The sequence below is a fragment of the Mustela nigripes genome, chromosome 13, assembly GCF_022355385.1.
Source record: "Mustela nigripes isolate SB6536 chromosome 13, MUSNIG.SB6536, whole genome shotgun sequence".
Classification (NCBI taxonomy): Eukaryota; Metazoa; Chordata; class Mammalia; order Carnivora; family Mustelidae; genus Mustela; species Mustela nigripes.
Window position 1 is genome coordinate 92,695,836 of NC_081569.1, and position 13,989 is coordinate 92,709,824.

The following is a 13,989-nucleotide window of genomic DNA, read 5'->3' on the forward strand; positions in this document are numbered from 1 at the left end:
TACATATAAAAGAATGGAAAGCCGGGAATGGCCAAGATAATTCTAAAGAAAATAAAAAATGGAAGGACATCCATCCTATTGGATAACATTATGATAAATAAAACATCTTAGTATTAGTGCAGGAATAGACAAAATAGACTAATTGAACCAATAAGAAGCATCTAAATGTGTGTGTATACATATATATATGTATATGTATATGAACTTTATAGATGAAAAGAAAGGACAGTTTAAAACATGGACTGGGGGGACGCCTGGGTGGCTCAGTTGGTTAAGCAGCTGCCTTCAGCTCAGGTCATGATCCCAGCGTCCTGGGATCGAGTCCCACATCGGGCTCCTTGCTCGGCAGGGAGCCTGCTTCTCCCTCTGCCTCTGCCTGCCATTCTGTCTGCCTGTGCTCGCTTTCTCTCCCTCTCTCTCTCTGACAAATAAATAAAAAAAAATCTTTAAAAAATAACAAAAAATTAAAAAAAAAACATGGCACTGGGAAAAGTGCGCTATCTGTTTAGAAAAAAATTAGATCTTTACCTCACACTGTACAAAAAGATATAAACTTTAAGAAAAGCAAACCAGCTTTAAACTCTTAGATGTATATACATAAATAACATATTTTCTTTTGTTTTATTACAGTGTATGCTAGCCTGAATTTTGCCCCTAAGTCACAGCAGACCTTTGGTAGCCAGACAGAACGTACTTCTTCATATTCTGGTCTAAGTGCAAGTCCAGGAGGTTTCATCCTTCCATCCTATCCTCTCTCATCACCTCGAACTAGTCCAAAGCACACATCTCTTACCGTATCTCCAAAGAAATCTCAGGATACTTCTGTTAACTTCTCCAATTCCTGGCCTCTTAAAAGCTTTGAAGGACTACCAAAGCCAAGTCCACAGAAAAAGCTTGTCAGCCAAAAATCGTCTGACCCTCCAGGTAGAAATGATGGTAAAAATTAATACTTTCTTCAAATTTATTTGTGTTTTTGAAATATTACTTTGGAGTTAGGGTTGTTAGATCTTTAAGTACTGGCATTTTATTTCTCTGAATTAGGAAGCATCTAGGAAAATATTTAATAGTATGTTAAATAAATCAAATATGTTATATAAAATAAAATTCAAATGAAATTGTCATTTCTTTAAATTTGTACTTCAAAATCTTTTTTTAGAACTAGGCAACTAATATGCTTTATAATGAACATAAACATGAACAGCCCAAGAGCCTAGTAACAAATTTTAGCATTAGAAATATAATTAATGCTTAGTATCCATTTATTCTACAGTTTTTGAATGCTTAGTAATATTAAATTTATTTAAAAGAGTTTCTATTATTTGTTAACTAAAATATTCTTTTCTTAACAATCGCCCTTTCCAGGATGCCTGGGTGGCTCAGTCGGTTAAGCAACTGCCTTCAGCTCAGGTCATGATTCCAGGGTCCTAGAACTGAGTCCCACATCAACCCTCTTGCTCAGCAGGGAGCCTGCTTCTCCCTCAGTCTGCTGCTCCCCCTGCTTGTGCTCTCTCTGTCTCTCTCCCTCTCTCTGACAAATAAATAAATAAAATCTTTTAAAAAAACCAGCAACAACAGTAACCCTTTACAAAATAATGAAATTAGCATATGTATTTATTCAAGACAAATCCCATCTTAAATAAAAAGTCTGTTAAGGGCAGTGCCTATATCCCACATAGTTTCTTTTCCACAGCCTCTGAGCTAAGATGTACCACTTTTAAACTAACCTGCATCACTGGTGTTATAGTTTATAACATGACTGTAACGTCAGTTTGTTGCATGGTTAGTCAATTTTACCACTCTTTCTTTTTTTTTTTTTTTAAAGATTTTATTTATTTATTTGACAGAGAACCAAGTAGGTAGAGAGGCAGGCAGAGAGAGAGAGAGAGGGAAGCAGGCTCCCCGCTGAGCAGAGAGCCCAATGTGGGACTCGATCCCAGGACTCTGGGATCAGGACCTGAGCTGAAGGCAGAGGCTTAATCCACTGAGCCACCCAGGTGCCCCTAACCATTCTTTCTTAGAACTACACCTTCATTTCCTCCATTAATTTCTTTTTATGTTTGTCTTTCCCACAAAATCAAATACTGTATTGAAAGCTGAGAATTCATTAAGTTTGTTCTCCCATGTGCCCAGCACTACTGCTTTGCATATAATAGTCACTCATAGGTTACTTACCTAATTAAATGAAGCCAGGCAAGTAGTCCTTCTGGCTTGCTTGTGGACTTTATCATACAAATATTGGTTATGATAATGTGTATAAAGATAAAAATTTAACCTGGTATATAATGTTTTTATTTAATATGAAAGAATTTCTAGTGACTCATTTTTATTATATTTGTTAGGGGACACTAATATGTTGATCTGATTTTAAATAATATTCTTCTAATAAAAGATAATGTATTTTTAATTTTAAAACAGTGTATTCCAAACACTTATGATTATAACTCCCAGTTCTCTGAAATTAAAAAAATGTAAGTAAAAAAATATTTTTTTCATGCAGGAGAAAATTCTCAAGAAAAACTTTCTCCAGTTCAACTTATACCTGCTTTGGTGAGATCACCATCTTCCCGACGAGGCCTAAATGGGACCAAACCTGTCCCTCCCATACCAAGGGGAATCAGTCTTTTGCCTGATAAAGCTGACTTGAGCACAGTGGGACCCAAAAAGAAAGAGCCTGATGATATTTGGAAGAATGAAAAAGATAGTCTTAAAATTGATCTTTCAGAATTAGATATCAGAGATAAAGATTTGGATCAAGAAGAGGTTAGCGCCAAATACCATTTTTAATAATTTTTAAATGCTTATAATTTCCTATAATATAATATCTGTTATTTAAGGTAAAATCAAGTACTTTTTAATTCCATAACATGTTTTTTTTAATAAAAGTATTTTATGATCGTTATAGAAAATGTAGAAACTATAGTGAAGTATTGGAAGAAAATTCATCACACCAACTCCCACTACCCAGAATAATTTGCCATTAATACTCTAATGTGTTTCCTTTCAGCATTTCTTCTATGCATATATTACATCTTTTTAATTTAAAAGTATGAGTTATATAGCAGTATACCCATATGCTAATCCCTCCCAAATGAACAATTTGCATGTTTCCTATTTTTAAATAAATAACATAACATAGTTCCCTCCCCGATCCAGTTCCTTTCCTTCCTTCACCAGAAGCAACCACTGTCACCATTAATTTGTGTTTTATGTATTTGTGTACTTTTAATATATTATATTTTTACATTTATGATATTATCATAATTTATTTGGGCTATTCTTAGTCTTTTGCTGTTGCAGACAGTGCTGCTTTGGACATTCCTGAGCATGTACAAGTTTATTTATCTTCATGAACTATGAATTCTCAGTCACTCCATTTATACTATAAAAATCCATTGCCATTGTGACAACCCTGTACTTACTAATTATGTCACAGAAGGAATGTGGTTGTTGTATTACTTTGGATACGGAGCACTCTTTCCATAGATGCTTTCTTTTCATCATATTAGTCTGCCTGATGTCAGGTTTAAAAAATTGTTTTACGTTAAATGTGTGTAATGAAACAGTTATATTTTGTGGTCTTATTTTTGCCTACTTTTAAGATGTAAGCATCATACACTGATAGTTTGCACAGTAAAATAAAATTAATGCATATTCATTTTAAGGATATTTCTTTAGCATTAAACATGTGTACCAAAATTGGTTCTTAAATAAATTAATTAGTCATTCCAACTTCTGACTGCTTGTAAAATCTTTCCTTCCCTCCGAACCCATAGTTATATTTCACTGGTACTAGGAAAAGAATTCATTTAAAGGGAGGAAAGTTCTGGAAGGATCATTTTCCTACATAACTCATAAATTTCATCTGATGCTACATCTTTTTGCATTATTTGTATGATACCTTAAAAATAGCCCTTTATCTTTTAATGAATAATTGAAAGGATAATTTCTTTTATATAATTATTGATAAATACAGGAGGATAGTACTATTTTTATAATGGCAAGCCTTCTAATTCTAAGGATTTACTAGGGAAGTGGCCATACTGTAGAATCAACCATTTTAATTATTATAATCAAAATGTAAGTGAAACAGTTTATGTATATTTCTGGGTTCCTTAATTCATTCAGGTTTCTATTCCCAACTTTAATATCTTTGTAAGGGCATCTTCTACTCTACATTTCTAGAAATACTTGGTTTCAGAAGTCACATATAGTCATCTGTTATTCTCTGACCCCTAATACTGACAATCGTGATATAAACTTCTAATTTTAGAAAACATTACTTTTCACAGAATTTCTTTCTTTTTTTTTTTTTTTTTTTCACAGAATTTCTAAATGGCCACGTCTACACACCAGTGACCTAAGATTGGCTAGACCTTTCTGACCTCAACTCAGATATCTACCATCTGGTTGAATAATTCATTTACTAATTAAATTTTATTATATTAGTCATTATTCTCAATGTCAGAAATACCATGGTGAATAATAGCTTGAAATCCTTCCTCTTACGCGGCTTACAGTTTTGTTTATAAATTGGTTGTTTATAAAATACATATTTCTATTATGTACAAATACGTTAATACCATCTTGTTAGTTCCAGATTGGACACTGGCTAGCTAGGTATAGTGAATGGAATTTAAAATCTAAGGATAACCTTTACTCATATAAATGTCTTGTAAGTTAATTGTTGTTGTTTTTTTCCTTAGATGCAGAGTTCTCTTAGGTCCCTTCGTAATAGTGCAGCTAAGAAAAGAGCAAAACTGAGTGGCAGTACCTCTGATCTTGAAAGCCCTGATTCTGCAATTAAGCTCGACTTGACCATGGACTCACCGTCTCGATCTTCCTCTCCAAACATCAGCTCTTATAGTGAAAGTGGAGTTTATAGCCAAGAATCATTGACTTCTTCTCTGTCTACAACTCCCCAGGGGAAGAGAATAATGTATTTAATTTTTTGATGTGTTAAATGAATGCTGATCTTTTAATTTGTAGCCTGATCCCTAATACCGTATTTGAAAAAAACTTAGCTATTTATTTTCTAGTGTTTTTTTTTTTTTAAATTTTATTTATTATTTGACAGCAAGAGACACAGTGAGATAGGGAACAAAAGCAAGGGGAGTGGGAGAGGGAAAAGTAGGCTTCCTGCTGAGCAGAGAGCCCAATAGAATGCAGGGCTCTGGGATCATGACCTGAGCCAAAGGCAGATGCTTAATAACTGAGCCACCCAGGAGCCCCTATTTTCTAGTTCTTAAAATGTTGAAGTACATTTAGAAGACAGTGGGAAAGTTTATAGATACTATCTAGCTAGGCTTTGGTTTGGGATGCATGGAGAAAGAGAACACATCAGCTGTAACTTAGAGCACCTGCAGTAATATATAAATTCTTATTTCCCAAGTCCTAGTTGTTCTGCCTGAGATTTATCCTAATATTCTTTGTTCTTTAGCTCTATTCTGGATCATTGAGTCTTTTGCAGTGGACCTTTAAGCTGTTATTACTGCTTTCATTGAAAACTCAGCACCAATTTTGTCTAATTTGTAGATAAACTCCACCCAACTGTTACCTCCCCATTTCTTATATTTTGTTGTTTCATTGTCTTGTAATAGCGCAGGCCTCTGTGCCATAGCTTTTGCAGCCTTCCCAGGAATCTCCTTACAGCAGTTCTAGAGTTAGAGTCCTGGACACCCCAGAGCATTTTTTTCTGGTAAAACAATTCAACAAACTTTACCAGATTACCTCAGTGACCTCTAAGTCTTAGATAGTGATCCCACCTTGATTTCTGAAAATTCCTGTGGCTCTCTTCTAGGATTTTGGGATATCTCTTCCCTCTTTATTTTAGACAAAAACCTAAGAGTAGAGTTGTTAGGTCATAGGATAGTTAACATTTAGCTTTTTATTTTTATTTATTTATTTATTTGACAGACAGAGATCATAAGTAGGCAGAGAGGCAGGCAGAGAGAGAGAGGAGGAAGCAGGCTCCCCACTAAGCAGAGAGCCCGATGCGGGGCTCGATCCCGGGACCCTGGGATCATGACCTGAGCTGAAGGTAGAGGCTTTAACCCACTGAGCCACCCAGGCGCCCCAGACATTTTTTTTTTTTTTTTAAGATTTTATTTATTTGACAAAGATCACAAGTAGGCAGAGAAGCAGGCAGAGAGAGAGGAGAAAGCAGGCTCCCCACTGAGCAGAGAGCCGGATGCGGGGCTTGATCCCAGGACCCTGGGATCATGACCCGAGCTGAAGGCAGAGGCTTTAACCCATTGAGCCACCCAGGTGACCCAGTTATCAGCATTTAAAGTAGATATTTATCTCTTTAGACCTGAAGTCCTTCCCTTATCTTCTATGGATGTAAAGTTTTATGTTAAATCCTCCTGCAGTTGCAAGGTCCTGTAAATAATTTAGAACCTAGTTGGTAAGAAAAGAAAAGTTCACTTTATACTGTAACATTTAGAATTCACTATTCTCTATGTTGTCTCGTGGAATTATTCTCTTCAGATACTGAACTCTGTGAGGAGGAGTTCAATATACCCTCATTTCTGGACTCAGTTACCTTTAATGAATTTTGTATTTCCACATTAAGTTTAATGGCTTTTTTTTTTCACTTAATTTCTTTCTTCTTTTTAGATTTGTTTATGTACCACACCCAGTGCTCCATGCAATACATGCCCTCCTTAATATGTCCCCTACCCCCATCCCTCCAAAAGCCTCAAAGTTTGTTTCTCAGAGTCCACAGTTTCTCATGCTTCATCTCCCCTTCTCGTTTCCCCAATTCACTTTTCCTTTCCTTCTCCTAATGTCCTCTATGCTATTCCTTATGCTCCACAAGTACGTGAAACCATATGATAATTGACTCTCTGCTTAAATTTAATAGCCTTAAAACAATTATTTTTAACCAGCTTGCATCTTGCCTTAAGAATCATGGCAAAGAGAGCCACTATTACCTCATGTAGGGCTTTCATCTTTAAGTGGGTTGGGGAGGAAAAACTCTTGAGAATCATTCTTCTAAAGACTTAAAGTATTTTCTGTCATTCAAGTCAGGTACATGGTATAAATGTAAATTGACTAAAGAAACCTATCATCTATTCTAGAGAAATTACTCTTTAAAAATGTTTAACATTTAAAAAAAATTTTAAAAAAAAGTTTAACATTGACGTCTCTCTAGGCCAATTAACAAATATGCTTACCCAACTACTAAGAACTATGCTCCTTTGTAAAATCTCTTCTTTATAATATCCATCACTGGCTTTTTGATATTACAACACTTGCGTGATTTTGAACAGTTCCTTTACATTCAGATTTAACATTCTTCTGTCACTTTCTTTGTGAAACAAAGCCTGTGAGTCTCTATGATGTCAGAAAGTATAACAGAATAATTCAGGAAGAAAATGGCATGTGCTAATATAACCCACCTGTTGCTTATCTCTAATTTGTAATGCATTTCAGTCTCTTTTTTTGTATTATCATCTATGAAGGCAAATAGTATATTAAATGATTAGGAGTCATTTGCTTTGGTGTTGGAATGAATTTCTTTGGATCAGTTTTGATTTTTCTTTTTTTTTTGACCCAACAAAAGGTTATATAATATGAGTTAGAGAATCTTCCCTGCCTTTGGTAATCTTTCCATGAATAATTAAGAACTGCCTATATATCAAGGGGTTGAAAGTTCAAAAAGTGAACTAGGAATAACAATAAAAAATAATCTTAGCTATAGTTTTTATACTTGCTCCTGCCTTAATATTTAAGAATATTTTACTATCTTTAATGTGTATTGAAATTACTTTGTTTCATTGTAGGTCAGACATATTTCCAACATTTGGATCAAAGCCTTGTCCAACAAGACTTTCTTCTGCAAAGAATAGAAACTCTGAGATAGCTGACCAAAGCGCCACTGCAGGTATTTTATAGCTATTTTATAAATACATTTTATAGAAAGTATGATTTTTTAATCAATTATTTTTATTAACATATAATGTATTATTTGCACCAGGGGTACAGGTCTGTGAAGGCTTACACACTTCACAGCACTCACCATATCACATACCCTTTCAATGTCCATAGCCCAACCACCGTCTCCATCCCACCCCTACCCCAGCAACCCTCAGTTTGTCTTGTGAGATTAAGTCTCTTAATGGTTTGTCTCCCTCTCAATCCTATCTTGTTTCATTTTTTCCTTTCCTACCCGCCCAAACCCACCACTCTGCCTCTCAAGTTCCTCATATCAGGGAGAGCATATAATAATTGTGAAAGTATGATTTTTAAAGGATATAAAAAATGCATTTCAGATGTAGAATTTTTATAGTTACCAGTTAAGACTAATCATCTTTTTAACTCCTCACAAGAGCTTTTTTGGCAAGAATAAGTACTGTACTATTCTTGGAAGAAAAAATATTTACTGAAATAATTGATCCCCCTTTAAGCTCATAGGTGTGCTTTAGCCTGGCTCTTCCATCTGGACATTTTGGTTTAAGTGATATGAAATGTGACTTGGCCAGCAGAGTTTTGAAAGCCCGGAGGGTGATTCTAATAGGCAGCATAGTTTGGAAGCCACTAGGCATCACAAAAGACAATTTTTTTTTTAAACACAGTAACATAGTTAAGTTTGTTTGTATCTTGTTAAGAATTTCGTGAACTAACCTGGAAGTCTCTAATGTATAGCATCACTTTTCAGAAAATAGATTTAGTTATTAGTAATCTTTTGGAGATTATTTAGATTCTCATCTATTTAGGATGGAAACTGCATGTGATTCTTCTTTATGATGGGTAGCACTGTTTTGGATTATGAGTGAATTATAACACATTGGCATTTATTTTCACATGATCTCAGTATAAAAGTCCTAACAACTTTGAAGCTACTCTACCTTATATATAATTTCCTCTCTAAAAAGCTATGTATGTTTGTATTTGTCTACTAATATTTTAAAATTTCTTGCCCCGAAATATGTCTTAATTTCATCTTCTCTTTTTAGTCTCCATTATCACTTTTATTCATTCCTTTCTTTCTTAGCCTTGTAAGATTTTTCTCCGGCTTTAGTCTCATTGTCTATAATCAGTTCGCCTCAGTGCAAGTCTGACTGTATTGTCCAGCCTTAATATATTTAGGGTATTCTTCCACGATCTGTCTCTGTCTACCTTTCCAGCCTCATATTTCACTTCCTTCATTGTAATTTTGTATTCCAGTTAAATCAGACCACTTTCAATACCATTTCCTCTCTTTTTGTAGTTACATGTACAAATTCTTCTGGGTGAAATGTGGAATCCATACCACACCCAATTCAGCTCGAAAAACTGTTCAGTTGCTTTTTCTGTAAAACCTCCCCATTCAGACAAAAAAATTGATTATTACCTCTTTCGTGATATCTTTACATTTTGCACTGACATCTTTATAGTGGTATTGGCATTATTTTACTTCTTTGGACTCTCAGGTTCTCAATCCCCAGAGATTATTTACCTCTGATTACCTACCTAGTGCCTTTATTATCATGAATGCCTAATTCAACCATACATGCTTGGTATATTGGCTTCCACAAAGAGTTAGTTAATCTGTTAGGCACAGGAAGACAGTGTTTATGTGTTTTGGAGTCTGAAAGACCCCAGATGGAATCCCAGTTTGACCACATCCATGAGCTGGGCAAGTGATTTAACTGCTTTGAAATGCAGTTCCCTCATCTGGTAATGTAAACCTTGAGAAGGAGTAATGAACATTTGAGTATAAGCACCTAATGCATAATAGACACCTGGCTTTTATTCCCTTAAAGGAGGAGACACAAAGAAACATAACACCTAAACATATTCCTAAATCCCTTTTTAAGGCTGATTATTATAGTAAATTCTTCATAACATTATGTAAGTTATTGGTAACGTGTGTCTTCTTTGCAAAAGTGAAGCCCTCTTCTGGAAGAATATGTTTGGATTTAAAAAAGAATAGATTTAGAAAGCCTAGATTTGAAATTCCCCCTGACCTCATAAGCCACTTAAGTTTTAGTAAAGTGAAAAAGTTCTTAGAGCAGTACATACTTCTATATACAATATTTGGTGTTTGCCAAACTTGTCTAATATTTGGTATTTCTCAAACTTACCTGCCTTGGGATCACCAGGGATACTTGTAACAGAGATTCTTGGACCTCACCTCACAACTAGTGAATTGATCTTCAGAGTTAAAAGTCTTTATTTTTAATAAATAAGTATTTCTAAGATCAAGTTTTGGAAATTCTGCTGTTGAATTCACAGTGAGATATTCTTGGTTAAATTTAATATGCCCTCTAAATGTAACGTTGCTAACAGTTTAGGATTTTATAAACTTGGGTTTACATTTTTTTTTTTTTGTGGAATAGATAGGGTTTAGTAAATGATTCCTACAAGTTTATCATTTAATTGATAAAGCATAAAAATGTTAATGCTTAGAGTAAAGACTATCTGAAAAAAAAAATAATTATGTAGATACTATAAATCCAACTTGTCTTTGTGTCCTCATTTCCAGTAAATATTTCCACATGTAATCCATCACTCCCTATTATAGCACATAGGTAAATGTGCTATAGGTCATTTATATAGGAACATTTCCTGAATTATGTTATAGTAGACTTTTTTTTGTAGCATCAGATTAGTAATACCTGCTATTAATAAAAAACAGTTGCACCTAAATCCAGTATCTTTATGATGCTATCTTTATGGATTAACTATCAAAACTTCTAAGAAGAGTTCAGGACATCTGAGTGGCTCAGTTGGTTAAGCATCTGCCTTCGGCTCAGGCATGATCCCAGGGTGCTGGGATAGAGTCCTGCATTAGGCTTCTTGCTCAGCAGGGAGTCTGGTTCTCCCTTTCCTGCCTGCCACTCTCTTGTGCTTGTGCCAGTGCCACTGCTTGCTCTCTCTCTCTCTCAATCTGTCAAATAAATAAATAAAATAAAATAAAATAAAAACTAAGAGGAATATAGACAGATATCCACGTTACTCCCAGAAGTTCTCTATCATTTAACACCAAATATTTTTTGACTGTCTGTGAAGTGACTTTTGTTGTCTTTTACCCGGCAGTCCTCTGTTGACTGGTTGCCACCAACCACCCCTTCTCCCTCATGATCCTGTTTTTTTATTTAAAAAAAAAAAAACCATAATAATTTTAAGAACAAATTGTGTTTTGTTACTACTACCTAGTGGTATTTGTAGGGAACTATACATATGAAAATAGATGGTGACTTAAATATATATTATGTAGGATTTTCCATTTAGTAGATATTTTGTGATTTTAATAGCTTCAAAGTACTGGTATAGGGTGGTCAGCTGAAACGTTCAAATATAGATTAAAATTTTTTGATATTTGTTAAAAGGAGACCCACATTAGGGTTTTTGTTTTTATTATTTTAAGATGTATTTATTTATTGGTATGGGGAGAGGTGGAGAGGGAAAGAAAGAATCTCAAACACACTCCCCAGTGAATGAGGAGCCTGACCTGGGGCTTGATCTTAGGACCCTGAGATCATTAGCTGAACCAAAGTCAAGAGTTGGATGGTTAGGGGCGCCTCGGTGGCTCAGTTGGTTAAGCCACTGCCTTCGGCTCAGGTCACGATCCTGGAGTCCTGGGATTGAGTCCCACATCAGGCTCCCAGCTCTGTGGGAAGTCTGCTTCTTCCTCTGACCTTCTCCCCTCTCATGCTTTCTCGCACTCTCTCTCAAATAAATAAATCTTAAAAAAAAAAAAAAAAAAAAAAAAGTCGGATGCTTAACTGACTGAGCTACCCAGGTGCCCCGATTTGGCTATTTAGAGTATCCCTATTTACTTAATCCTCACGACCATCCTGGAGGGGTAATACTATTATCCCCTATTTTTAAAAATAAGATTAAGTTTCTTGCTTAGATTCTGTCAGCAGTTTAAGTGGCAGTGCTATGACTTAAAGCCAGGAAGTATAATTACAGATTCTGAGTTTAGTCACTGGAGTGTACTGCTTCACCAGCCACACCAGGGTAGACCTACTACACAAGAGTAGGAGAGAAGAGAGAAATGGAAAATATCTCTCAGGATACAGTTTAAAAATTCTAGATTTAAAAATTGTTCTTTTTGCTATAAAGGTTTATATGTCATTTAAAAATTAAATGCCTGTAATATTTTAAATATATATATTCTTGGTTATCTCTTCCAAACATTAAATTTTGTATTTCATTGTAATTTTAAAGCCTGTTTTATAAAATGTTGTGGATATAGTTTAAAATAAATGTTCTTAACTGCTAGTAAAAAGTATAACAAAATTTAAAATAAGATAAAACTCTTTAAATTACTGTAATGTTATAATTTCTAATGTTACATTGCTGACCTTTTTAAAAGTCCTAGAAGGCAAGATAGATTTAGAGGGGATATACGTACCTATGTATACTATTACCTGAATCATTCAAATAAATATTTTTATGTATTTTTATCTTATAGGGATTACAGCATCCAGTGTAAGCATAATTGGTCAACGTATGAACTATGGGTTTGGATGTGGTGATTTTGAAGATGATAGGTCCCATGACATTTCTCCTAGTGTTTTCAAAATACAAAATAAGGAACCCCCAAGACATTATAAACATACAAAAGGTTAGTAAATGTCACAAATTAATTTTTAAAATTGAATGTCTCTAAATCCTAAATTAAGTGTGTTAGAATTCTCCCTAAGCATGCCAATAAGCGGAGATTTCTCAGTTTTGAGATTTTTCTTACCCCTCTGCTGATGTGTTATTGCTTCAGTAATTTTGCCAAATAAGAGAACATAGAGGTTTCATGTATTGTTTAATGGACTTGCCTGAGAAGCCAGAGTAGGGAAGTGACTACATATGAAGTTAAAACTCGGGAATCTCTGGTGACGTCTCCCCTGCCAAGATTACACACACAAACACACACATTTTACAAGACATTTTAGCACAAAAATGGGGTAGAAAAATCATGTGAATAAATAAGTCCCAGATGCCTACTTAGGTTGTAACCATGGAATAAAACTGTGGAAACAGGAATATAGTTTTCCTATGGTAGAACCTGGGAAGGCTTCTTTGTTATCACTAACCATTATTAGTAATTTGCATTCTTTTTTTTTTTCCTTTAAAAATTTAGTGGAGCAAGCAGCTCCTCTGTGACTGCTCTCTTCATTATTTCAGAGAACCTATTAAAGCTACATTTTTTAAAATTTCCTTTAGGATAAAGAGGAAGTTACTTTATTTTATTTATTTATTTATTTATTTTAAGCTTTATTTATTTATTTGACAGAGATCACAAGTAGGCAGAGAGGCAGGCAGAGAGAGAGAGGAGGAAGCAGGCTCCCTGCTAAGCAGAGAGCGCGATGTGGGGCTCAATCCTAGGACCCTGGGTTCATGACCTGAGCCGAAGGCAGAGGCTTTAACCCACTGAGCCACCCAGGCGCTCCGAGGAAGTTACTTTAAAGGGAATAAATATTTAAATAGAGTAATAAGAAGTCACTGTATTTAGGTATTTAATCTCCTAGTAACTCTAAGGAGCTGTCATTTTTTTATTTGTAGCAACCATGATTATAGTAGGTCAACTTTTGTTATTCTTTTTTATTTTTTATTTTTGCAGATGATAAGACATTTTATTTTTTTTAACTTTTGTTATTTCTGATCATCTGAAGTCACATATGTGTGGGTGTGTGGGTATATCTGTGTATCTGTGTAGGCAGTCAGGCATTTTAGGACATCTGGTTTGTTTTTTTGTGGAAATAAATTGAGTAAAGGAAAGTTGCTTGGAATGTTTTTTTTTTCTTTTATCTTTCTTTTTGGTAAATTTTTAAAGTATTTCATCCACGATGTGATTCAATATCTGTTCTTTGTGAAAGATTTCTTCTCTCTCATTGTTTTTACAAAAGAAAATGACAGGGTTTTTTCCTATTTACTTATATATTTTATTTCTCATGTAAAGATAATCAATACAAAAATATTTTTCTTCCTGGGACGCCTGGGTGGCTCAGTTGGTTGGACGACTGCCTTCGGTTCAGGTCATGATCCTGGGGTCCTGGGATC

General features: G+C 34.8%; 1 protein-coding gene across 2 annotated transcripts in view; it reads left to right on the forward strand.

Moving 5' to 3' along the window:
* TOGARAM1 (TOG array regulator of axonemal microtubules 1) overlaps window positions 1–13,989 on the forward strand; it is an 80,814-nt gene that overhangs the window by 25,603 nt on the left and 41,222 nt on the right. For both annotated transcript variants that reach the window (XM_059373131.1, XM_059373132.1), the window contains exons 4-8: window positions 631–936; window positions 2,498–2,760; window positions 4,704–4,936; window positions 7,785–7,885; window positions 12,407–12,559. In XM_059373131.1, coding sequence (XP_059229114.1) covers window positions 631–936; window positions 2,498–2,760; window positions 4,704–4,936; window positions 7,785–7,885; window positions 12,407–12,559 — 1,056 coding nt within the window. The remainder of the gene's footprint in view (window positions 1–630; window positions 937–2,497; window positions 2,761–4,703; window positions 4,937–7,784; window positions 7,886–12,406; window positions 12,560–13,989) is intronic.